Source organism: Stenella coeruleoalba (genome assembly GCF_951394435.1).
Source record: "Stenella coeruleoalba genome assembly, chromosome: 14".
NCBI classification, from domain to species: domain Eukaryota; kingdom Metazoa; phylum Chordata; class Mammalia; order Artiodactyla; family Delphinidae; genus Stenella; species Stenella coeruleoalba.
The window spans coordinates 54,767,038-54,792,993 of NC_137160.1; the positions used below are offsets into that span (position 1 = coordinate 54,767,038).

Below are 25,956 nucleotides of genomic sequence, written 5' to 3' on the forward strand. Positions count from 1 at the left end.
TTATAGCAATAAACATTTTGTTCCAATATTCCTTTGTTCTAGAATTAAAAGATGAAGATGATGATGATGACTGTTTCATACTTGAGAAAGCAGCAAGAGGGAAAAGACCTATTTTTGAATGTTTTTGGAATGGACGACTAATACCATATACATCTGTTGAAGAGTAAGTTCTGATTTTTGCTGAAATTATATTGTTTTGTGATCTAATCTTTTTACTAACTAATACTTTGTTCTGTTCAAGCTTTGACTGGTGTACTCCTCCTAAGAAGAGAGGGCTTGCACCGATTGAGTGCTACAATAGGATATCTGGTGCATTATTCACTAATGACAAATTCCAGGTCAGCACAAATAAACTGACCTTTATGGATCTTGAGCTAAAATTGAAAGATAAGAACACCCTTTTTACAAGGATTTTAAATGGACAGGTATGGTTTTAAGTATCAAATTTTGAATATTTGCAAGTGTTCTATTTTAAGTACAACAAAAGTCACTAGTAGTGTAGATTTGTACTGACAATTTGCATACTTTTTATTTAATCTGGAATATAAATTTTCATTCATGAGCATTTATGTGTTCACTCAAAAATTTCAAATTGATTAGATCTTGTTCAGGTAAAATTTACAGATCTTTTATCAGATCTTCATCAGTACCTTGACATAGTAAATAGAAGCTACAGAACCATGTCCATTTGATAAGAGCATATAAGAACAATTTTATCTAATACAAAAGCTGTGTTTATATATTAATAACCTAAATATGCAATTTTAATCTAATCTTGGGGGTAAAATTGAGGTAGAACTATGAAATACTTTGGGCTAAAAGGTGCTGTGAGATTGATCAGTATTAAAATCTACATTAATCAATAGAAAAAGAGTGATAAATTTTTTAAAAAATAGGATAGAACTAGTGTACTTTTATTCTACCTAAGCACCTCAGAAACTTACTTGATGCTACTCTTTCAGTAGTTTAATGTTAAGTTGCCAAGAGATGGATGCATTTATTCTGAATTTAAAATTGCTTAAGCAATAAGCACAATACATGACACACAGTATTTATAGTCAGTCATCCCTACAACATGTTGAAATTCATTTTGCTCTGAATAAAAAGATACTGAGTCTTATATACTTTTATCGAATACGAGGGCTGTACCTTGAAATACAGCATAAAAATTTGGTAGGCAGACTATCCCATTCCTAGTTAATAATTTTAATATTCTTGTCAAGTTGACAAAGTGATAACAGTAATTTGCTGATTCAGGAAGGAGTTGGTACCTGGGAACAGATTAGGGGGAAGATTTCCTTGAAGGTATATGCCATTTTTGAGTGTTTACAATGTACATGTTACTTCTTATTCAAATAACTTTTTAAAACCAAAAGTTTTTTCTTTTTAATGATTAACATACTGGCCCTTTGACTATAAGCTGCAAAAACTTAAGCTGAAATCAGTTTTAGTTTTGCCCCATTTTCATTTGGAAATGGTATATTGTGGAATAAGATATATAGGGGGAAATGAACTTCTATAACTTTATGCAAAGTCTTCTGTGAAAGCGTGTTATGTAAAGATTATCTTCCCTACTCATTCTCCTAAAGATAAGCATTAAACAAGTATATAGCACCTTACGCTGGAATGTAAATCTCTATACTGTCTCCCATCAGGGTGAAGAATGATAAGCAATAGCACATTTTTTTCTTATATATTATTAGAAAACAATTTTTATTTTATGATTTATTTTCTGAATATAGATATATAATACATAATTAAAAGGAAAGATGTGTTTTGCATAGCAATGATTGTCAACCTTTTTTTCACTATCACTTTATAAAAAGAGCTTTTTTGACCTTTTCTCCCCCTAATCACTCCCCACAATGACATTTTAATACCATAGATATACCATATATATGTTTAAGTACTATATGTATTTAAATCTGTGCCTGATACATAAAAAGATATTTTTATTGCCCTATTGAGAATGTGCATCGTTCACAGTAAGAAGACTTCCACTTACCTTTTTCCCCTAATCAGCTAGTTCTCCTTATCCTAGGCAGCCAGTGTTTGTCATTTTTTGGTATATCCTAGGATTTAAAACAGGGAAGCAAATCTTTGTTGATATTGACCATTAAGACCTTGGACCCAAGGGTGTAGCAAAGATTTTTCTTTCTTTAGTAATGTCTTTGATAGAAATCTAAATTCATATGGGAGAAGGATCCAGCAAAATATTTTAGTCTTTTATTAGATTTTCTGGGGTGGGCAGGTATGTGAAAGGAAAAATGAAATGAATGAGAAGTGTCTGTGGTTGTATTTGTTTATTAGTAGCTATATTTCATAGAACATTTTAAAATTTTACAGGAGCAGCGAATGAAAATTGACAGAGAATTTGCTCTATGGCTGAAGGACTGTCATGAAAAGTATGACAAACAAATAAAATTTACACTTTTTAAAGGAATAATTACACGTCCTGATCTTCCTTCTAAAAAGCAGGGCCCCTGGGCGACTTATTCAGCAATAGAATGGGATGGAAAAATATACAAAGCAGGACAACTGGTAAGTTTAACTTAGTTTTAGATTTAATTTTTAGTAGAATTTGAAACTAAATTAGATGTATTAGAATTTATCAACAACCAAAAATAATATATTTACTCTTGGCTCCTTGGGAGCCAGAAAAGAACGAAAAGGCCAAACGGATTTTAATTACGTAATTTAACAGGACATTTTATAAAAAACTTGATTTTTGCCAAAGGCTCAATTAACAAGGTTTTTATTGTTTCTTGCACTAAACTTTACTCAAATGGAGAATTCCATTTTGTTTTTTTAATTGTGATATGGAGAAATTATTTTTCAGCAAATTTTTATTGAGTGCTGCTCGTGAGTTACTGTGCTATTGACTGCATTGTGGAGAATGCAGAGGTCTAGGGGATGTCCTTTGTTCTTCAGGCTGTTACAGCCTGAAAACAGAGATAACCTAAGCAGATAATCATAGGTAAGAAGGGGGTAAGTGCTATGAAAAGAGAATGAATAGTGCTCATAGTTTAGGAGAGAATTTTCTGACTTCGGATTGGCCTCGGAGAAGAGGGTGAATCATGCAATTCTTTGTGCATGAAGTGGCATGTGTATGGAACTTGAAAGAGGTAAAGGCTCAGGTTTGCAGAGGTAATTATGAAGGTAATAAATGCACAAATGTGACACTCTCATCATCATATATCGAAAGCTTTGGAATCAGATGCGGTCACCTCGAAGTAGTGTGTGTAGCTACAGCTTGCTTTTCCAACATTTAGAGGTTAGGAAAACAAGGAGGAGGAGCTGACAAAGGAGAATTGAAAGGGATAAGATAGTGAGATAGAAGGGAACCAGGAGAATAAGGTATTTGTGAAGAGTTACAAGGAGGGAGTGATCAGTTTTGTCAAATTCTGTGTGGTAGTCAAGTGAAACGCTTTCTCAGAGAAGATAATCTGAGCACAGACAAAGACAGGTAAATGCAGGGAAACCGCAAGCAACAGAGTTGGGTTGCTGCAACCTATTGTGTGTGTGAGGAGAAATAGTTCAGAAATGAAATGAGGCTGGAAGGTAGGTTGGGTGTAAATTTTTGTTGTCCTTGTAGTTGGGAAGTTTTGAATTGGACTAATGGAAATTACTCTTAGATTTTTCAAGCCAAGTAAGGAGAAGAAATACATTATAGGCAAGTTTTGAGCTAATTTATTTGAAATAAATGATGACTTTGTAAGTCACCGTTCACAGTCTGCAAGGAACATTTATGGGGGTTTGAGATAACTTGCATTAATAATAATTGATTTGGAAGGCTTTGGGCATTTTAGACACATGCATAGCGATGACATTTTTGTATGAAGAAGCCACTGTGTCTTTTCAAAGATATGTTACAAATAAGTGGAGAACTTCACAAATATAACTTTATTAGAATATTAGAATGCTTTTTTTGTTAATTTTTCTAATGATAGATGCTGAGTTTTCCCCTTGCATAACGTAGTTCTGTTAAGTAATTGTTAAACCTGTTTTTCTAAAAGTAAATATTAATACTAAATCCTTGTTTTAAAACTAAATATTAGGTCAAGACAATCAAGACACTTCCTCTCTTTTATGGAAGCATTGTAAAATTTTTTCTTTATGGTGATCATGATGGAGAAGTATATGCTACAGGAGGAGAGGTTCAAATTGCAATGGTAAGACCCCCAAATAACAAAAAATATTTCTTCAGTCTCTTGGTACTACGTTCTTTTGCTTAATTGTTAAAATAAAGATACGGTATTCTGTTTTGCCTCGTATTTGGCTTTTCCATTGGTTAAAGTAGTGGTAGCATGAATTTTTATGTTTCACATTTGATGTTTTTAATAATCTATAGAACAACATCTGTGTGCCCAGTGTTTAATTAATGTTACATATATTATTGCTAGTTAACACAGTAATTTTGTAAAGTGCACATTTCATCCAAGGCCCACAAACATAAACATTGGAGCCGGACTTCTATCTCAAGAATGAAAAACTTCAAAACTAGAACTGGTTTTATCCTTATACTATGCTCTTGTTAAAATTTGAATGGCCTAAGGCCTATTTAATTAGGCCTAAGGAGTTTACATGAAAAATGGAAGTAAACACTGTGGTATAATGTAATAATAGCTATTATGATTTATATACTTAACTAGGGTAAAAATATGTTTCTTTGGAAGAAATGTTCTTGTTGCAACTATACTTAAATAGTTTTTTTTAAATATTGGTGTAAATTTTATTTATTCAGGAACCTCAGGCACTGTATGATGAAATAAAAACTGTGCCAATTGCAAAGCTGGATAGGACAGTTGCTGAGAAAGCTGTGAAAAAATATGTAGAAGATGAAATGGCAAGGTAATTTACATTTCAAGATGCATATGGTAAAAAATAACAAGAAAAATCAAGAGGAATTGTCCTTTTAGCAGTTATTGAGTGTGTCGTTATGCTCTTCTATTTGGGCACTTGTAGTCTTAGATGTGTGTATTGTGACAAACTTCTTGCTGTTAAAAAAAACCTGAGAGCTCTCTGTTATAAAAACAGAATCCTGTATTTCATAGAAAAATGAGGAAATCTTATATCTACAGTGTCACTGTTATCAGCACTATGATTAAGTTTGTTAAAGAAAAAAAAAAACTTTGGCCTACAGCTAGAAGAAAATGGTAGTAACTGCTGAGAGATAAAGATTAGTACAAAAGAAGTAAAAGGAAATCGAAAAATAAAAGGGTTTGTGGCTCTTGTATAGCTAATGACGTAGTCATTGTGATTCCTACTGAATCTCACTGGTAATTCTTTTATTTGTAGAGTTTATCCTGTCTCCCAAAGGTAGCTTGTACTATAAATGAATAGAAAAATCTCAAAAAACCACAGTTCCTGGCTCTTAACACCAGGAGATTTTGTCTTACTCTGTAACCACAACAGTGGTTGAGGAGAAGGAAATGTTTACAGTATTAATCATTCAGGATTTCAGATTTAACCTGTCAAAAAAAATTAGAAATAAATATTAAAATTTCTAGTAACTATTATTTTTAAAAATAAGACCATAATTAACACAGTTCATGAATAATTAATATGCTGGTTTCATAATAGGCTCCCTGATAGATTGTCAGTAACTTGGCCTGAAGGAGATGAATTATTGCCAAATGAGATTAGGCCTGCTGGAACCCCCATTGGTATGTTTTTGGGTTTTTTGTGTGTGTTTGTTTGTTTTTAAATACTGAAAAAATGCTTTTCTTACATCTTACATTTCATAGTAAAAGACCATGAAAAATTAAAGTGCTGTGTGAAGACCTAGCAGATTCATCAGATTCTTTGGGTGTGACTGAGACATTCTTATTTTTAATTTTGGACTGATAGGTGCATTAAGAATTGAAATATTGAATAAAAAGGGGGAAGCAATGCAAAAGCTTCCAGGAACAAGTCATGGAGGGTCAAAGAAACTCCTGGTTGAGCTCAAAGTTATACTACACTGTAAGTATACAAACTAATTTGGATCTTTATTGTTGTTCTTAAATATATAACATATGTTTTAATATCTTTGTGTAATTATGAGCTAGCAATCTGATAGATAGTACATTTGTTTAAAGTTAGGAGTTTCAAAGGTGTGAATAATTCACATTAAAAAAAATCAATTGTTTTCTGAGGGTTTTTTTTTTAACATTTTATTCTGAATTTTCCTATGTAGGTAGCTGTGGGCTAAAATAAAGATATGATGTGCATACATGTAGTAGTTTGTACAATAGGAATTTTGATTGGATAATCCTTATGATCCCTTCTAAATCAAAAATACTGTGTCTCTGAACCTATGGGCCAGAAGTACTTGTTTCAGTTGAGAATCCTGGCCCACTCTTTGGTAAAGGAAAAGAACTGCATATTATTGCTCATCTTGTATTTTCCTAACTTGAATCACCTTGTTTGTTAACTTGTCTGTTGTTTTTTGTGTTTTTTAACATCTTTATTGGCGTATAATCGCTTTACTATGGTGTGTTAGTTTCTGCTTTATAACAAAGTGAATCAACTATACATATACATATGTTCCCATATCTCTTCCCTCTTGCGTCTACCTCCCTCCCACCCTCGCTATCCCTCCCCTCTAGGTGGTCACAAAGCACGGAGCTGATCTCCGAGCTGATCTCCCTGTGCTATGCGGCTGCTTCCCACTAGCTATCTATTTTACATTTGGTAGTGTATGTATGTCCATGCCACTCTCTCACTTGGTCCCAGCTTACCCTTCCCCCTCCCTGTGTACTCAAGTCCATTCTCTATGTCTGTGTCTTTATTCCTGTCCTGCCCCTAGCTTCTTCAGAACCTTTTTTTTTTTTCTTTTAAGATTCCATATATATGTGTTAGCATACGGTATTTGTTTTTCTCTTTCTGACTTATTACTTCACTCTGTATGACAGACTCTGGGTCCATCCACCTGACTACAAATAACTCAATTTTGTTTCTTTTTATGGCTGAGTAATATTCCATTGTGTATATGTACACATCTTCTTTATCCATTCATCTGTTGGTGGACACTTAGGTTGCTTCCATGTCCTGGCTATTGTAAATACAGCTGCAATGAACATTTTGGTACATGACTCTTTTTGAATTACGGTTTTCTTTGTTGTTTTTGTCTTGACTGCCTGAAAGTATTTTCAATTTATATTTTCAGTAATTGTTCTATCACTATATATTGCATGTCTGGTCCATGGATTTTAAAGATGTTTAAAGATGTTTTATTCACTATGCGTTTATTTCCAACATTTATAAACTAGTCAATGGTCATGTATACTTTCATTGTATAAATGTCTTGCTAGCCTCGGCAGCAGTGAACAGTTTGACTAATTTTACTGCAGTACTCTTATTTTTGGCCTCTGTGACACTCTATTTTATATTTCTCCAACTTTTATTGATGGCTTAAAACAACATATATTTATTATCTTACAGTTCTCTAGGTCATCCGTCCCAGGTGGACTTCACTGTGCTAAAATCAAAGTGTCAGCAGGATAGTGTTCCTTCTGGAGGTTCTAGGGAAGGCTCGCCTTTTCCACTTCTAGAAGCCACCCACATTCCTTGGCTTGTGGCCCCTTCCATCTTCAAAGCCAGCAGTGTAGCATCTTCCAGCCTCTCTGTGACTCTGACCCTCCTGCCTCTGTCTTATTTAAAACCAAAACCAAAAATACACACAGGCATACCTTGTTTAATTGTGCTTTGCTTTATTGCCATTTGCAGATACTGCATTTTTTTACAGATTGAAGGTTTATGGAAACTCTGTGTTGAGCAAGTCTATTAATGCCATTTTCCCAATGGTATTTGCTCACTTAATGTCTCTGTGTCACATTTTGGTCATTCTGGCAACATTTCAAACTTTTTCATTATTATATTTGTTACAGTGATCTGTGATTAGTGATATTTGATGTTATTACTACAACTTGCTGAAGGCTCAGATGAAGGTTAGCATTTTTTAGCAATAAAGTACTTTTTAATTGAGATATGAACATTTTATTTTTTTAAAGAAATAATGCTCTTGCACACTCAGTAGACTACAGTATAGTGTAAACATAACTTTTATATGCACTGGGAAACGGAAAAATTTATGTGATTTGCTTTATTGCGATACTTGTTTTGTTGTGGTGGTCTGAAGCCAAACCTGCAATATCTCTAAGGTCTGCCTGTATATATATATATTTTTTAATTAGAAGATTTTTTTTTGTTAAAGTATATATACTAGATTTACCATTTCAATTATTTTTTAAATGTACACTTTACTGTAGAGTGTTTCACATATTTGTTTCTTTGGAATGTCATTTAACTTGTTCCATTGTTTGTTCTATTTCCTGAAGACTGGAAATTACCCCAAAAGCTTAAACAGATTTAGGTTCACCACTTTTCCCCCCTAAAGCAAGAATCCATACTCCATAGCGAATTTGTGTTTCTTAGGGTATTACATCAAGAGGCATTTGATGACTGTAATTAATTGTCCTACTTTTAGTGCTGCTAAAATGGATTTTTGAATTCACTTGGCTAATATGATTATAAAGTTCTCCTTTCATCCGTGATGTAATGGTTTCATCCATTAATGATTTTTGCTTAGTTATTTGGTATGCAAAATGGTGATCCCCTCATTCTTTTATTTCTTCCTAATTTATTATCCCAGTTTATTATCCTTCCTAGTTTATTTGTTAGTAATAAATTTCAGTTAGGGTCATTGGTTTACTCTGAAACACAGCTTTTATAGGAAAGGCAGTATAAAGGCTTAATCCTTTTTCTTTAATTGCAAATTACCAGTCAGGAATTGGTACAGTACTGTGGTGCTCAGAGACTGTTTTTTTTTGATTTTTATAAATGTGTTTTTCTGAATGTATGGGGTTTTATAGATTTGACATGCTTCCTTGATTTTGATGTGCTTTCATGTTTGCTCCTCTGTCCTCTTGATAAGACCCTTTTTTGTCTTTGATTTGAGCTTTCTTGCTTTCTGGCTCAAGACATCCTAGAATCTTCTTGTACATGTTTACCCTAAACCTCAATTCACCCATTACTCTTTTTTTAACATCTTTATTGGAGTATAATTGCTTTACAGTGGTGTGTTAGTTTCTGCTTTATAACAGAGTAAATCAACTATACATATACATATATCCCCATATCTCCTCCCTCTTACGTCTCCCTCCCACCCTCCTTATCCCACCCCTCTAAGTGGTCACAAAGCACCGAGCTGATCTCCCTGTGCTGTGTGGCTGCTTCCCACTAGCTATCAGTTTTACATTTGGTAGTGTATATATGTACATGCTACTCTCTAACTTTGTCCCCGCTCCTTTCAGTGGGGAATGGCATTTAGAGGCCTGAGTGTTAGGATTGCTCATGGCCACTGGGCGAAATTGTTTCTAAGCCTTTTCGATTGATAGCTAAGCATGAATATTTTTGGAAAAGAAAAAACATGAATTCATATCGATATTCTGAGTTTTTATTTAACCACTTTGATTTCATTTCTTTTATGTTGAAAATCTTGATTCTTAACAACATTAACAGTTAGTTACTGCTTTATCCTATAATATAGTTTCAAAATAGTGATACTTATAAAATTACTAATAGTACTATTAGATTAAATTTGACTTCTTTGAAGCGCTATTTGTCCTTAAAGTTATTAAAGTTGAAGTCAGTTGAAATAATTTTAAAAAATTTTTTAATATGGTCATATCGCCTACCTACATTTTGGTTTTGCTTGTGAATTGCTTTATTTTAATTCTATTTTGTGAATATTTTAAGTCATGTAATTCCAAAGTCAAAAATAAATAACAAGGAATATTTCAGAGAAGTGATATCATCCTTCTATTTGTTTTCTTCTACTTTAGGTCTTGCTTTTTTCTCTTAATAGAGCACTAGGTCTTAGAGATTACTCTATGTAAATAAAGTATGCTATTTTCCTCTTTAAGAAAACTTTTAAAGAAATGATTTTCAATGTCAAAAGAAAATTATTTCTATATTCTTTTGTTTGTGCCAGTTAAGCTTATTTACAGATACATTTTTAAGAATTGAAATAAAGGAATTTTAATCAGCTGAATGAATAAATTTTCATTATGCTATTGACTTGAATAGGATAGCTTTAGATTTTTCGAGGTTTCAAAACTACCTTAAAAAATGTATAGCAGGTAGACATTTGATGCTAGTGTGACATTTCTTATTCATGTTCTATATTTAATTTCTCAAAATTTTTTTCTTTTATTAAGCTCCAAATGGAAATAAAGAAATCATTTCACATATTAGTCAACATGGAGGAAAATGGCCTTACTGGTTTAAAAAAATGGGTGAGTTATTATTCTGAATGTTAAAAATTCTATCAGTATTACATTTACTTGAATTTTAATTTCTTCTTAATTTGTCCAGAAAATATTCAAAAGTTGGGGAATTATACATTGAAATTACAAGTTGTACTGAATGAAAGTAATGCAGACACTTATGCAGGAAGACCACTACCATCTAAAGCAATTAAATTTTCTGTCAAAGGTAAGCAAAACACCAGTATGTAACTCTGTATGCTAAAGGTGGCATTTTAAATCAAGAGGAAAACAGGTAATTTAATAAAAGATGTTTGACCAATTGTATAACCATCTTGGTCTTAGAATGGCTTTATCATTCTGCTTGGTAATCATATTCCTTATAAACGTTTGAAAGCATCATTGTTTTCTAGCTTCCCTTGTTACTGGTAGAGTCTAAAGTTATTCTGATTCCTAACTTTTGCATGTTAAACACCCTCCACTCCCAGTCCAACCGCCCCTATTCTCCCTCTTCCGCAATCCCCAGAAGTTAGGATAATTTTTTTTGTGTGTGGGGGGGTCCCAATTTCTGAAATTTTAAATTTTAGGGATTTTTCTTGAGTTACTTTGATTTCCTACTCTGTTTTTTCTTTCTACAACATCTAGTGTTAAGACGTTGGACCTCTTGACTGGTGTACTAATACTGTTTTTTCTGCTTTACATCTCTTGGTTTTATTTCTGTACTTTACAAGAGACCTCTTTAACATGATGTTCGACACTTTCTATTGAATTTTTCCTTTCTGCTATAATTTTTTTAGTTTCTGAAATATTCTCTGGTTATTCCCTTTTCAAAGTATTTTCTCCAACTTCATGGATTCAGTATCTATTAATTCTCTGAGGCTATTAATAATAGTGACATTTTTTCTTGACGCTTTCAAACTTTATTCATAGCTTGTTTCCTCCATGTTGCTTTTTTACACGTCTGCTCTGGGTCCTTTCTATTAGATGCTCTCTTACATTACTAGTTATTTGCACACAGTTAAGAATAGAACATTCGAGAGTGTTTATATCATTTGGGGAGATTATGATAAGAGAATTTTAGGTTTTTTTCTCTTTGGCTGTTCAGATTTCCCAGAGTGGAGTGTAAACACCTGGGTGCCAGCATTTGGGGAGCCAAGCTGGGGAAGACTGTTAGAGGTTTCATATTCAGTATTTATTTTTTTAACATGTTTATTGGAGTATGATTGCTTTACAGTAGTGTGTTAGTTTCTGCTGTATAACAAAGTGAATCAGCTGTACGTATACATATATCTTCATATCTCCTCCCTCTTGCGTCTCCCTCCCACCCTCCCTATCCCACCTGTCTAGGTGGACACAAAGCACTGAGCTGATCTCCCTGTGCTATGTGGCTGCTTCCCACTAGCTATCTATTTTACATTTGGTAGTGTATATATGTCCATGCCACTCTCTCACTTTGTCCCAGCTTACCCTTCCCCCTCCCTGTGTACTCAAGTCCATTCTCTATGTCTGTGTCTTTATTCCTGTCCTGCCCCTAGCTTCTTCAGAACCTTTTTTTTTTTTTTAAGATTCCATATATATGTGTTAGCATACGGTATTTGTTTTTCTCTTTCTGACTTACTTCACTCTGTATGACAGACTCTAGGTCCATCCACCTCACTACAAATAACTCAATTTTGTTTCTTTTTATGGCTGAGTAATATTCCATTGTGTATATGTACACATCTTCTTTATCCATTCATCTGTTGGTGGACGCTTAGGTTGCTTCCATGTCCTGGCTATTGTAAATAGAACTGCAGTGAACATTGTGGTACGTGACTCTTTTTGAATTATGGTTTTCTCAGGGTATATGCCCAGTTGTGGGATTGCTCATGTTCAGTATTGATCTTTCACTTGATTTTCCTATTTTCAGTAAACTGTAATGCTTTCAGTAGTGCTGTGTCCCTTACTCCTTGGACCAACTCTTAACCTTTCCTGGAGAAGAAACCTTCCAGATATTGCTGAAGATGAGGAAGGCAGTTGACTGGCTCTGTGTGTTGAGGGGTGGGATCTGAGGAACTGTTTCTCAAACAAACTTGAACAAGTCTTCCTTTTTTATTTCAATTTCACTCCTACTTGATAGAGCCATTCTTGAGACTTTTGAGTGTTAATATAGTGTGAATTAAATTGGCTCCCTGCTTGCTTTGTTGATGATTGAGGATTTGATTTCTTGAGTCTTTCTGCTAAGTCAGTTATACTTGCCCATATATTCTCCAGCTTTCAAATTCTGTTACTGTTGTCTTTTTTCTTGTTCATTGTTTTTGTAGGTTTAGGCCCCTTTGAAAAAAATCTCTGTAGTGCCACATTTTTATGGGGTTTTAGAGAGCTGATTTAAGTGCCTGTGATTACCTTGCCTTCTCTAATCAGACAACCACCTTGGGGAGTGTTCCTTTTTGTACATACAGATCATGTTCTTTAAATACACCTGTGAAACATTCTACAGTACGGACATGCTGTAGTTCAGCAGTTTTCTTTGATGAACATTTCAGGTGTTTCCAAGTTTTTGGCTGTTACAAATCACATTCCTATACGGAAAAAAATTATGATGCTTTGTGTACAAGTGCTTGAATATCTCTAGAGTGGATACCAAGAAGTAGAATTGCCAACTGCAATGTGTGTGCTTTAACATTTTATACATATTTACTGTCAGGTTGCCCTCCCAAAAGGTTTTGTACCCTCATCAACAGACTGAGGGTTCTTGTTTCCCTATGCTCATTCCTGGCTAACCTATATTATAATATTTAGCCTAGTTGGTGGTTAAATTATTTAATTATTAGGTTGTGTACCTCTTCTAGCCTTTATTGGACATTGTCATCTGTGAAAGTCTGTTCCTTTACTATGCCTATTTCATTTTATTTTTAATTTTTTTAAATTTATTTTATTTACTTTTGGCTGTGCTGGGTCTTTGCTGCTGCTGCGCACGGGCTTTCTCTAGTTGCACGGAGCGAGGGCTACTCTTCATTATGGTGCGCAGGCTTCTCACTGCAGTTGCTTCTCTTGTTGTGGAGCACGGGCTCTAGGCGTGCCGGCTTCAGTAGTTGTGGCACTTGGACTCAGCAGTCATGGCTCACAGGCTCTAGAGTGCAGGCTCAGTAATTGTGGTGCATGGGCTTAGTTGCTCTGTGGCATGTGGGATCTTCCCAGACCAGGGATCAATCCCGTGTCCCCTGCATTGGCAGGCGGATTCTTAACCACTGTGCCACCCGGGAAGTGCCTACTATGCCTATTTTAATAGTGTAAAGCTGTAGTTCTCAAATTTAAGTTTTACCTGAACCACCTGCTGGGCTTACTAAAATGCAGACTGGTGGGCCTCACTCCTGGAGTTTCTGACTCAGTAGGATGATGTGAGCCCTCGAATTTGCATTTCTAATAATTTCCCAGGGGATGACTTGAAACTGTTATCTTTATAGGAAGTTTTAATGTATTGTGGATTTTAATCCTTTATTGCATACGTTGCAAGTACTTTCTCATATAGAGCTTCTCTGTTAACTTTGTATCTAATAAAATATTTTGAACTTTATCAAATACATCGTTGTATAGCTGTTGAGTATTGTGTTTTGCCTTAGTTTTTCCTATGATAAAATTATAAACATATTCCTTTATTATATTCGAAAATTTCATAGTTTAAAAACACATTTATCTCTATCTCTAGACTTTTATACATGGTGTGAGATAAAGTTCTAGCTTTATTATTTTCACAGGTGGATTATAGATATAATTTATATAAACTTTGCACAGATTTAAAATGCCATCTTTATTGTAGTCTAATCTTCCGTATATATAATGGATGTTTCTACCTACAATGAATCTTCTGACGGATGAATTTTCTTTTCATGTTTATTTTTTTTTATTAAGAGGGTAAACCAGAGAAATTTTCATTTGCTCTTTCGGATCCTCCTTATCGTGTTGGAGTCCCATTCAATATCCCTCTGGAGTTTCAGGATGAATTTGGTCATACTAGTCAACTATCAACTGATATTCAGCCAGTTTTTGAAGCAAGGTAATCTGAGTTTTCATATTTGCTAAGTATTCACTTTTTTCTTTTTTTAGCTTAAATTATTTATGTTCGGTTAACTTCAGATTTATTATTTAAAATGCTTAGTGGATATTTTATGATATCTGGGGGATTTGTTTAGTCCCAGTCTATTCTCTGTGGCTGTAGTGTCATACATACATTACCTCAATAAAGTTTGTTTTGACTGAATTTACTGTTACAGTTGTTTGGGTGAGACTGATATAGTTCTGTCTTAGTCCATTTCTTTTTGCAAGTATAATATGACTTCTCCTGGCAATTTTATAAACCATACCATGTTTATTTTGTTGTTTGCTTAGAAATTATGGCCATTTAAACTTAGTGGTTACCTACTGGTAGGTTTTTAACCTGCTAATAAAATTTATTTTGGTTTGCTTTTAAAACCATAGCAATAAAGTTTACACTTTCCATGGAAATTGTGTCCTTCCTTAGAATTTGCCTTTACTTAAGAGCTCTGTAGAGTGACATGATTGGCTTATATTAAAAAATAGCTCTGAAAAACAATGTGTCCAGTTATATAATTGAGGATGTTCATTGTTTTCCATTACCTTTTTTTGAGGTGCCTAGGAAGAATTCTTGTTTTTCAAATTTCTGCCAAATTTGTCGTTTTTGGAGACACTGTTTTTTTTTTGGCCGCGCTGCGAGGCACGCAGGATCATACCTTAACCAGGGATTGAACCCCGTGCCCCCTGGTTAAGGTATGATCCTGCGTGCCTCGCAGCGCGGTTTTAACCACTAGACTGCCGGGGAAGTCCCTGGGCCCACATTTTAATGTATGCTTTTGCTATCGCCGTGTACTTTTTTCCCCTGTTGGTGTAATTGTTCACTCTTTTAATCATTTGACTACGTACTGTATTCCAGGCATTTGCCAGCTGGAGATATAGAAGTGAATAAGAGCATAGTATTTGCCTTCTAGAAGCTCACAGACTAGTTTAGTGTCCAGATTTATACCATGGTTAAGTTCCTGAAAAACAAAACAGAGTTACAAAAAGTATTGAAAATGAGTTGCAAAAAGTGATTTTGACATATTATATTCATTTGAATATTAAACCATAATGGAAGAGTTGAATACTTAAGCATCTATGTGCTTAATAAGAAACACTAAAAATAATGTCTAGTCACAAATGGAAAATATTTGTGCATTAGTTGACCCCTGTTTTCAATTAAACTTCCTTCTTATCCTTGATAGGACATTCTTACACACAAAGTCTCTATCACACGTACATACTGGTAATTAAGATTTGGGGCTTAAAAAAAAATCTTGGTGGCCTGGCTATGTGAATTTACCTTCAGTAAATTTGTTTGTTTTTTTCTCAGTGTTAACTAAATTAAACAAAAAATCATTCACACATGTAGCCTAAAGAATCAAATAGTTGGATGAGGTTTATATAAAAAAAGAGTAGTTCCTCTGCCCTCTCCACCCCACCCACAATCGACTTCTCAGAACCACTTTCAGCTTTCTTACTTGAATGTTTTGGTACCTATTGCACATATCTAAGTAACTTTTTTTTTTTTTTTTTTTTTTTTTGCACTGTGTGGGCCTCTCACTGTTGTGGCTTGTCCCGTTGCGGAGCACAGGCTCCGGACGCGCAGGCCCAGCGGCCATGGCTCACGGGCCCAGCTGCTCCGCGGCATGTGGGATCTTCCCGGACCGGGGCACGAACCCGTATCCCCTGCATTAGCAGGCAGACTCTCAACCACTGCGCCACCAGGGAAGCCCTCTAAGTAACTTTTATATTGTTACTTCTTGATTCTTCAGTTTTAAGCATTATCTCTTGACTTATGGAAGATGAGGACACACTCTCTTGTTGCCACTTACATTACAAATAAACCTCCTTCCTATTCCCACATTCTTCATTAAAGTTGTATTCTGGCTTGATCAGTATTTAGTGCTTGCTTTATTATGATTATGTAAGGGCTAATTACTTTCTTCATTGCACAACTGTTGTTCTTTTTTTCTTTGCTAAGTAACTCTCTGCCAGTTGCCTGGTCTCTTCTCAAGATGCTTGGTACATAGATAACCTATCAGTTTCATATTTTTTTCTCTGTTTATTTATTTTTGGCTGCATTGGGTCTTCGTTGCTATACGTGGGCTTTCTCTAGTTGCGGCGAGTGGGGGCTACTCTTCGTTGCGGTGCGTGGGCTTCTTATTGTGGTGGCTTCTCTTGTTGTGGAGTATGGGCTCTAGGCATGCAGGCTTCAGTAGTTGTGGTACGCAGGCTCAGTAGTTGTGGCTCACGGGCTTAGTTGCTCCACGACATGTGGGATCTTCGCAGACCAGGGCTCAAACCCATGTCCCCTGCAAGGGCAGGCGGATTCTTAATCACTGCACCACCAGCGAAGTCCCTCAGTTTCATACTCTTGTAGACATCTTTCTTGGAACTTTGCCATGTGCTCTGGTCTGGATCAGTTGTTCTTATGCTTGTTACATTTGTCCTTCTGTGATCTTCCTTCACTTTCATCCTGGGAGTACCCTTTGTCTTTTGTGTTGGGGAAATATAGTAAAAACAAAACCTACTGTCAAGCTAGAAAACTTCTTCACAAAGGTAGAAGAGAAAGAAGACAATTTTGTTATTGAATAATCAGTAAACCAGAATGTGATTATTCTCATCGCAATCTGATAGAGATTGCAAGGAAGGAAATCTTACTCTGTTACATGGGTAAGTAAATAAAATCTATCACATTCATGTTTTCAAGAAAAATTGCTAAGTATCTTTATGACTGGGAGTAGAGTTTGCAATTTGGAGTCAATTGATCAGAAGTTAGGCCCAGGAAACTGGGAGATAGGGGTTTACCTTTATTGATGATTAAATTTCGTAGAGTTCGCTCTCAGGTCCTTGAGGAAACATTCCTGAATTTGTGAGATTGTTAAGTAGCTTATTTTATTTAGCATTTAACCTTCCCTGGGTCTTCAGTTTTGAAAGAATCCCTTGTCCCTTACCTTCTGCTGGAGTACATTATTCACTAGTTTCCTAAGAAAGGATTTACATGTAAGATAAAATTATTGCTCTGAAAATGTCTGTATTCTACTTGATTGATTTAATTGAAAGTTGAACACTACTTTCCATCGAAATTATAAAAACATTGCTCCATTTTTGCCTTTTAGCTTCTCCTGTTGCTGATAAATTTAAACTTGTTCTGATTAACTTTCCTTTTTATGTTTCCTATGTATTCTGTCTGGAAGCTTATAGGGACCCACTTTTAATTCTCAACAGGGCAAAATTTTATAATGGTACATCTTTGTATAGGTCTCTTCATTATTTGAAGTACTTCATTTTCTACCTTCCATCATCACGGTTTTCTCTTTTTTTGAAGGGGGGGGATCCTTATTTATTTGATGATGTACCTTTGGGACTGGTTCTCTGATTTTCCTAATTTTTCCATTTTTCTTAATCTTTCTGTGTTTTTGTTTTACTTTTAGACAGACTTTCTCAATTTTATGTTTATATCTTTCCATTGAGTTTTTCCTTTTGCTGTATTTTTAATTTCCAAGTGTTCTTCCTGGTTCTCCGAATGTTCTTTTGTAGATTCTGTTCTTGTTTTATGAATGTAACACATTTTTTTTTTTTTTTGCTGATAAATAAATGGTAGTTTTTAAAAAAAGGTTACCTACACTGATAATGTTTATTGTCTCCAAGTTAGTTGCTTTTTATTTGTTGGATTTTGATCTGTTTCTTCATATATCTGGTTAATCTTTGGTTATCTGCTTTTATATCTGATGGAGAACTAAAATGCACATAGGAGTTTGGGAGAGGCTGTTGAGTGTGAGAGTTTGGGAGAGGCTGTTGAGTGTGAACTCCACTACAGGATGATCTGTCTGTAACATTTTGTTGGGGGAAATCCTGTTGTATCTTGAGGTCTTTTTCTTGGGCTGGGTAGTTTGCTCAAAGAACAATCTTTAGTCTCTTGCCTGGAGGGGAATAATTTGGCTGTCCAGGTTCCTAGCCAGTCCAAGAGCAAGACTAGGGTAGGAATGGGAATGAAAAGGTCTCAGTATCCCTATGCGGTCCGTTCAGGATTACCCTTGTATTCTTTTTAGTATTTTACCCTTTCCTGCGACTTACTTTTTGTGCCCAGGTTCACAGATTCTCTGCTTAAACCTTTTCAGAGAATAATTTTCCAGTCATCTGCCAGAGGTGGAGAGGGGAGATCTGGGGATCGAAATTTTAATCAACCCCCCACCTTTTTTTTTTTTGGCCTTTCTTTTTGGCCCTGCTTCTAGGGGTACCTAATAACACCAGTTCCTTAATGGTACCTGGGAATTCTGTGGTATATATTGGTTTTGAGCTTCTTCCATTGCTGTTTCACAGTTCAGTTTTCTTGGGAAGTTACTAGGTCATTTGCCACTTGTCTATCCTTTTTTCTAGCAGATAATTTCTATTGTCCTTGTCTCTTCTTCCATACCTCCCATATCTTTGCCTTTAAAAGTAAATAAAAGGAATCCCTTTGTTCTTATATTAGTGAGGCTTTAAGAGATAGTGAAAGTAGATGTCTGTGGTTAATGTCCATCTTTCTCAGGGAGTTTATTTTACCTTACATGCCTCTTTAGAGCTTTTTTCAAACAAGCCATGTTATTTAATTTTTACAGCTTATTCAGATAATATCTAAATATTTAATTTCATTCTTCAGAAAAATTAGGTCTTTTCTCCATCATGGTATATCTTTCCTCCTTTTTTATCACCTTACCCCTTACAGAGTAAAATGTTGACACTGTAAGTATCTACAGGTGGTCAAAGGTGGTTTAGGAATCACATTACTCATAGTAGTAGATTAGAGGGTCTCAGTATACATTCTAGCAAGGTTACATTAGCACAAGGCTGCACTTAATTATTTGGACTTTATCTAAAATTGCCATTCAGTTTAATAGGTGCCAGAAAGTCTCTAAAATCCCTGTGGGTGAAGGATTTGAAAGAATCCAGGACAAAGTCTGTAGACATCTTTAAGCCTGATCGATTTGGATGTTTCATTTTCTTTGGCCTGTATACATGGTCTAGCATTTCATTGTTTCCTACCTTGTATCTTTACTCACTGCACGAATGGTATCACTTATTAATACTTGTTGGATCATTTTTCTTTGTAAAAATCTCATGGGAATTTGCTTCTATTCATTTGTTTCTCTCTTTTAAAAAAATACAATTTTATTAGAAAAATGAATTAAAAATGAGAATGTCATATGAGAAGACAAACACATTTGCAGCAGGAATTCCCTGGCAGTCCAGTGGTTAGGACTTCGTGTTCTCACTGCTGAGGGCCCGGGTTCAGTCCCTGGTCAGGGAACTAAGATCCTGCAAGCCATGTGGCACAGCTAGAAAAAAAAAAAGAAAGAAAAGAGAAAAGAACATTTGCAGCTTATTTGTAGGTAATGGAGGGAAAGTTAAAAAATAATTTATTTTTTCCAGTGGTTTATCTTTACATTATGAAGAAATAACCAATGGCCCAAATTGTGTCATTCGAGGTGTTACAGCTAAGGGCCCTGTAAACTCTTGTCAAGGCAAGGTAAGCATTGTACATACATGTTATAATGCATGTTATTTCTTATATGGTAAAAATGAAATTGGAAATTTAAAAACCTATTTTTGTGACAAGATGACAGTAATGTCAGGTTCTTAGGAATTAATCAGGATCATGTCACCCCACATACCATTACCATTTACATCTCTTGAGAAGACCAGCATATTTGCTGCTGTTGTTTGTTAAACGTTTATGAATTAAATATTTTCAACTGTCTTCATTTTCATTCCAGTCTTTTTGCATTCAAAGCCGTTTACAACAGTTATCTAGTACTATGTTGCTTCTTTCTTCTCTGTAAGTTTTTTCATTTTTCAATGTTTTTCTTAGAATAGGAACAAAAATATGAGAAACTTTAGCTCACTTCTGTAAAAGTATTGGGTTTGGTATTTGTATAAGGGAAGTGTTTTGGGAGGAATAAGGTTAGAGATAGTAAAGACAAACTCCAATAAGGTAATTTTTCAGTTAAGTATATAAAGTAGCTAATAGATTAATATGACTAATGGGAACACTGTGGCTAGTAACTTAAGTATTGTGTTACTTTTTTTCCATTGTATCATTACCTTCAATATATATTTTAAAAATTTTCCCTATCAAAATAATGTTTAAAATAGAGCATGTAAGTTTAAGTACTGTATACTATACTGCATTGTATAACCTAATCAAATTAAAGAGCAAGTTCTGTACATCTTTCTGAATTAAGCTTTTTCTGGAAAAAGAACTTGAAAAGCGTGGAAAATTTGACTTTAGTAAGATAAACTTGCTAAAAAGATTTCTAGATTTTAAAAACCTTTTTATTTTGAAATAATTATGTTTTACAGAAGAGTTTCAGAGATGGTATAGAGAGTTCACATATACTCTTCACCCAGCTTCCTCTACTGACATCTTATACAACTATTATATATTTATCCAAACTAAGAAGTTAACATTGATATAATACTATTAACAAAACTCTGGGCTTTAACATTTTCCCAGTTTTTCCACAATTATTTTTCTATTCCAGGATCTAATCTAGAACACTGCATTGTTTTTAGATATGTCTAGATATTGGGTTATTTCCATTTCACTACTTTCCACATTTTTTATAGTGCCCATCCTAATTCTGATAATTATTCAGAGGTTATGCCTTTTGAATTCAAAGATAGTATTATCTATAAAGAAGGCAATATAAATCAGTTTTTTCACCTGCATCTCTTTCATACATATATATGATAATTTTAGTCAATATAAATTTGCTGAGTAGATTTCTATAATGGTATGAAAATGAAAAGCAAAAAGTAAATCAGAATTGAGGTAGTAAATTACTTAAGTATTTATTTAGGACTTAAATTTAATTAAAATAATTTTTTCAACAGAATTTTTCTCTGAAGGTTATTTTTCCGGGTTTAAAAGACGACTATCACAGTGAGAAAATTAGATTACTGCCAGGTAATATTACTTTAAGAAATATTCCTAATTACCTTTTAAATAATATTCTTATGATAAAATATAATGACACTTATAAAGGTGAAGTGTTTTTTGGTTTGGATATGGTACAAATCTTGAAAATACATTTGAATGACAAACATAGTGCTAACAGAAATGACCAGTTAAAAATAAAAGACAGGAAAACGTTTAGAAAGACTTGAGTGAAGTTCTAAAAATAATCTTGGGAGAAAAATGTGAATATTGAAACTATATTGGGGAACTGTTCTTAAGGATATACTAATTAGACTTAACGTTAGAACTGGATCTGTCCTTTTTCTGATATAACTAAATATTTAATATTTTAAGAAGGAAAGTTTCTTATGCTTTTATGTTGTTAATTTGAATAATGATTTATCAACTCGTAAATGAAGTTGCAGTAAAGTTAGGGTAGAAAAAGCCAGCTAATTTGAGAATCAGTCTATTGTGGAGGTTCAAAGAGTATATTCTAGCATCGGCCCTTCTGCGTTTGAATCTAAGCTCTGACACTTACCAGTGAGGTACACTTGTTCTGTGCCTCGGTTTTCTCATGTGTAAAATGAGATAATACATAATTCACAGGGTTTTTGTGAGGATTAAATGAGTTAATATGGGCAGCCCTTACTTTGCATGGTTTCGGTGGTAACTCAGTGGAGGATACACTTCCAATATGCATGAGTTCTCATTAACACAGTACTGTGCAGAGTGAGAAGTGCATATGCTGTACAACACCTAGAACAGGACTTGTTATGAAAGTTTTAGCTCTAATATTAATAATACTGAGATCATATCTTTGTCCATATATGACCTTTTTTACTGGTTTTAATGAAAAGAAACAAAATAGCTATTTCCTTTCACAAATTCGTGTAGTTTGAGCTTTCCCTGAGGCATGAATTGATTTAGAAGTAAAGATTGGCCCATTGGTAGACGTATAAGAAAAAACTGTTATGTGTTAATACTTACTTACAATGCTTTTATTTTAAGAGGTTAGCTAAAACGTATGGATTACTCAAATCTACTCAAAGGAAATTCTTATTAACCAGATAGTTCTAATATTTTTTTAGAATTTGCGAGTAAACGTGGTAAAGTAGCAAGTGGGACTGTGGTAGTGATAATGGTCAAGAGGTTTCAAATTACAAAATTAGGATCTAACCTGAGTCTGCCATTTAGTAGCCATGTGACCTGGACAGAATACTTAATCTCTCTGGGTCCCAGTTTCCTCATCCATAAAATGGGGATAATAATATTACCTTCTTGATCAAGATCATTGTAAGGATTCTGAGAACAGAGTTGGCATATGGTAAAAACACTGTTCTTTGATATAACTGTTCTTTGTAAACTTGTGTTTCCATTATTTAGCATAAATTGTATTTTAAAATATCAGTGTTTATAGGGCACATCAGGTCATCTTGCTGCAGAAATATAAACCCTCTTTTATTAGTTTAGAGGAAACTTGTGGTGCAGCTTGCTTAGGATATCAAAGTGTTGTGGGCAGTCTTAACAAGTAAGTTATCTGGTTATGTCATTATATGAACTGATCCTTTGAACAAAATTACCTGAGACAGGTATGTAGTGTGCCTGAGAAATCAGTCTCATTGTGTAAAGTTAAAAGTAGTAAATAAAAAAGTAGTTTAATAAACTTTTATTTTTATTCTTGAATACTTTTTTCCAGAATCTTTTTAGTATTTCACGTTTGGGTGATTTCTAACATGAGTTATCACCATGTCTTAGCTTGTTACATAAAACTAAGTCTAGACATCAAACATTTTAATATAATTGAGACCACTCTCGTGATGTATAGAAGATATGCATTTGGGGGATAGAAATGATTAAACATGGATATTTCTTTTTTCTCTCTTGGCATTATTTAAAAGATATTAAAACTTGAAATGTTAAAAGCTGTTTCTTTTGCTGTTTTAACATTTCAGTTTTAGAAACTTGAATCTCTATTTTATCATATAATTTTCTGGTAGGTCCCCCTCATCGATTGAAAGTGAAACCTGATTCTGAAATTTTAGTTATAGAAAATGGAACAGCTTTCCCATTTCAGGTAGAAGTTTTGGATGAATCAGACAATATAACAGCACAACCAAAATTGATTGTTCATTGTAAGGTAAGCTGTTATAAGATAAGAATATGTAGATTTTGAGTCCCGTGGTACTAAATGGAAATCACTAAATCACTGTATCTTTTGGCTCCTTCATAGTAAGCCTTATATTATATCTAGATTGTGTAATGATTATTCCATGGAGAAATTTTTGGGCTATCTCATTGTCAATAGTTTTCAGCATCCCTAAGCCAGTAATGATGCCAGCTGTGCCAAGTATTGGACCACAGATTCCTCCCCTCTCCTTCCTTAGTCCATCCTCCTCATTTCAGGTGAAGTATTTAATTTATGAGTAGGTTGGTGGAAATATCCTTTAGGATTGGGGATGGATGGATAAATGAATATGAGTAAAAGAGCACAAAAAGGAAAGGAAAACCCAAATAGGTGGTGTTAAAAAAGAAAGAATAATCGTTTAGGAAGTTGGTTTTTCTTCCAAAATCAACAAATTTTACCTAGAATTATAGAAACTTACTCTTTTCATTCAGAAATTGTCTAGTATATTAGTGAATTATATTTATAGTTTTCTAATTTATAGCCGGAAATAGTAGCTGTACTAAATTGTTTGAAAATTTAAATAACAGTTATTGAATAATAAGTTACATTTGATTGAGGTCTTAAATTATTTTGTACGCTTCCAATAGTTTTCAGGTGCTCCAAACCTTCCACTCTATGTTGTGGATTGCAGTAGTTCTGGAACCAGTATTTTGTCAGGACCAGCAATTCAAGTTCAGAATATCAAAAAAGACCAGACGCTTAAAGCAAAAATTGAAATACCTGTAAGTTGTTACTGTTATTCATTGGTATTATATTGAGTCTTCATACAAATATTCTTTAACAGCTTTATAATATTTTATGTAAAGTTGTTTGACTTTTTAAAATGAGATATTTGTGATTCTTCTGGCCAGAGGGAAGAAAAGGCAAAAATGAAATGGTATAGTAAATAACATTTTGTATCAAATATTAGTAATTTTCTTGATCAAACCTTTTATAATATCTATAGCTATTATTGATTACATGTTCCTAAAATTTTTTTTTCCTATATTAAAATGTGACAATTATCAGTTTTATTTTATTCTCTTATTTCTTACAGTTTACACTTGTTTGTTAGAAAGTTTGGTAAATGTCCCTATGGAACCACCACTGAAGGAAGGATATATGAACATTTAATATGTGTGTATAATTAACAAAGTAAATACATGGTTTTTCAGTAGTGTTTTCCTATAAAGAGATTGCTGTGTTAACGTGCCAGTAGGATACTGGTTATTGGATATACATCATGGCTGAAGGTGAAGCCAGCCTAGAGAAGGACAGGCAGTTGATATAAGCATTTGGTTTCCTAAGACTGCTAAATGGGATAACAAATACTTATACAAGTAAAATACCTAAATGTGATTTCTTCATAATTGATATGGTTAGTAGATGATAAATTACTTCATCAGTTGATTAACCAATGTTTTTCCTACTAAGTATATATCAGCTAACATATCTTGAGCCTCAAAAGGGTAAAAGCTTTTATTTTTTTACATTAGAATGAAATGATTTGACTTTATTCTAATTCTTTTCTTTTGAAGCTGGTTATATTTGATAATCTTCAAATATTTGTTATGCATTTCCTTTTTTCAATAATGTGGGCAACATATTTTTGAGCATACCATATCTTGCAAAAGATCAGGAGATTCAGGAAAAAGACTTGGAGTTAGGGAGAAATCTGGGCTTGAGAGCAAGAGAGCATTTACATATAATTATGTAAATACTACAGAGCAGCAACAGGCAGAACACCAAGAGTCCTGGTCAGTTAAGACAAAGACCAAGGTATATCTTGTAACCTGCAGTTAGAACATATTATCCAAAAGCAGTGACTCTTAAGTTTGAGCCAGGCAAATAAGATGTGCTTATAATAGGGGATGGATTATTCGCCTGATACTCTGTGAGGTAGGAATTTTGAATATGTCATTGTTCATGTGAATGGGCTTCAGTAAAATGACTGCAACTGGATGAGGAAGGAGACATGAGTGAAATAGGATTGTAGAGGTATTTTAAGCTTAGACTTATGTGAATTTTTTGTATCCTGTGGAATGCACTACACCTAGATTCTGAAATAATTATGTAGTGTTTTAATTTTGTGTGCCTAAAATCAATTTATGTAGCACACAAGCTCATCGTTACTGATCTTTGGAACACTGATATGCCCATAACAAATTATAAATACGCCAGCTCAACCTTTAGGGGCATCTAGAGTCCTCATCTAGCTACAAGCAACTCTGTCCACTCACCCCAATGTAAAATGAATTGAAAAAGCTCTAGAAGCTCATTAAATGACATTTTATTGCAATATTTATCTTTAATTTATAGAAAATTCTTAATTTATTACACCTTTATTTTTATTAATAAATGCTGGTCACCAAATCTGTGTCATGATTAAAATTTCACAGGTTTGCAACACTTTTAAGTAAGTTTACAAATAAAGGGGAAGGAAGTTCTTTTAAGTCCAGATATGCTAGTTTTTGGTTTTAAGAATGTGGCCCCTGTCATTATTTATAACTTCATGGTATAAAATATGGAATTATTAATACTGTAGT

General features: G+C 34.1%; 1 protein-coding gene across 1 annotated transcript in view; it reads left to right on the top strand.

Moving 5' to 3' along the window:
* Nucleotides 1-25,956, top strand: part of SMCHD1 (structural maintenance of chromosomes flexible hinge domain containing 1) — a 128,692-nt gene that overhangs the window by 42,090 nt on the left and 60,646 nt on the right. The window contains exons 11-24 of the mRNA XM_079942278.1: nt 43-163; nt 242-425; nt 2,347-2,541; nt 4,059-4,172; nt 4,745-4,851; nt 5,584-5,666; nt 5,851-5,964; nt 10,203-10,280; nt 10,360-10,479; nt 14,142-14,286; nt 19,719-19,815; nt 21,183-21,255; nt 23,244-23,383; nt 24,019-24,153. Coding sequence (XP_079798404.1) covers nt 43-163; nt 242-425; nt 2,347-2,541; nt 4,059-4,172; nt 4,745-4,851; nt 5,584-5,666; nt 5,851-5,964; nt 10,203-10,280; nt 10,360-10,479; nt 14,142-14,286; nt 19,719-19,815; nt 21,183-21,255; nt 23,244-23,383; nt 24,019-24,153 — 1,706 coding nt within the window. The remainder of the gene's footprint in view (nt 1-42; nt 164-241; nt 426-2,346; nt 2,542-4,058; nt 4,173-4,744; nt 4,852-5,583; nt 5,667-5,850; nt 5,965-10,202; nt 10,281-10,359; nt 10,480-14,141; nt 14,287-19,718; nt 19,816-21,182; nt 21,256-23,243; nt 23,384-24,018; nt 24,154-25,956) is intronic.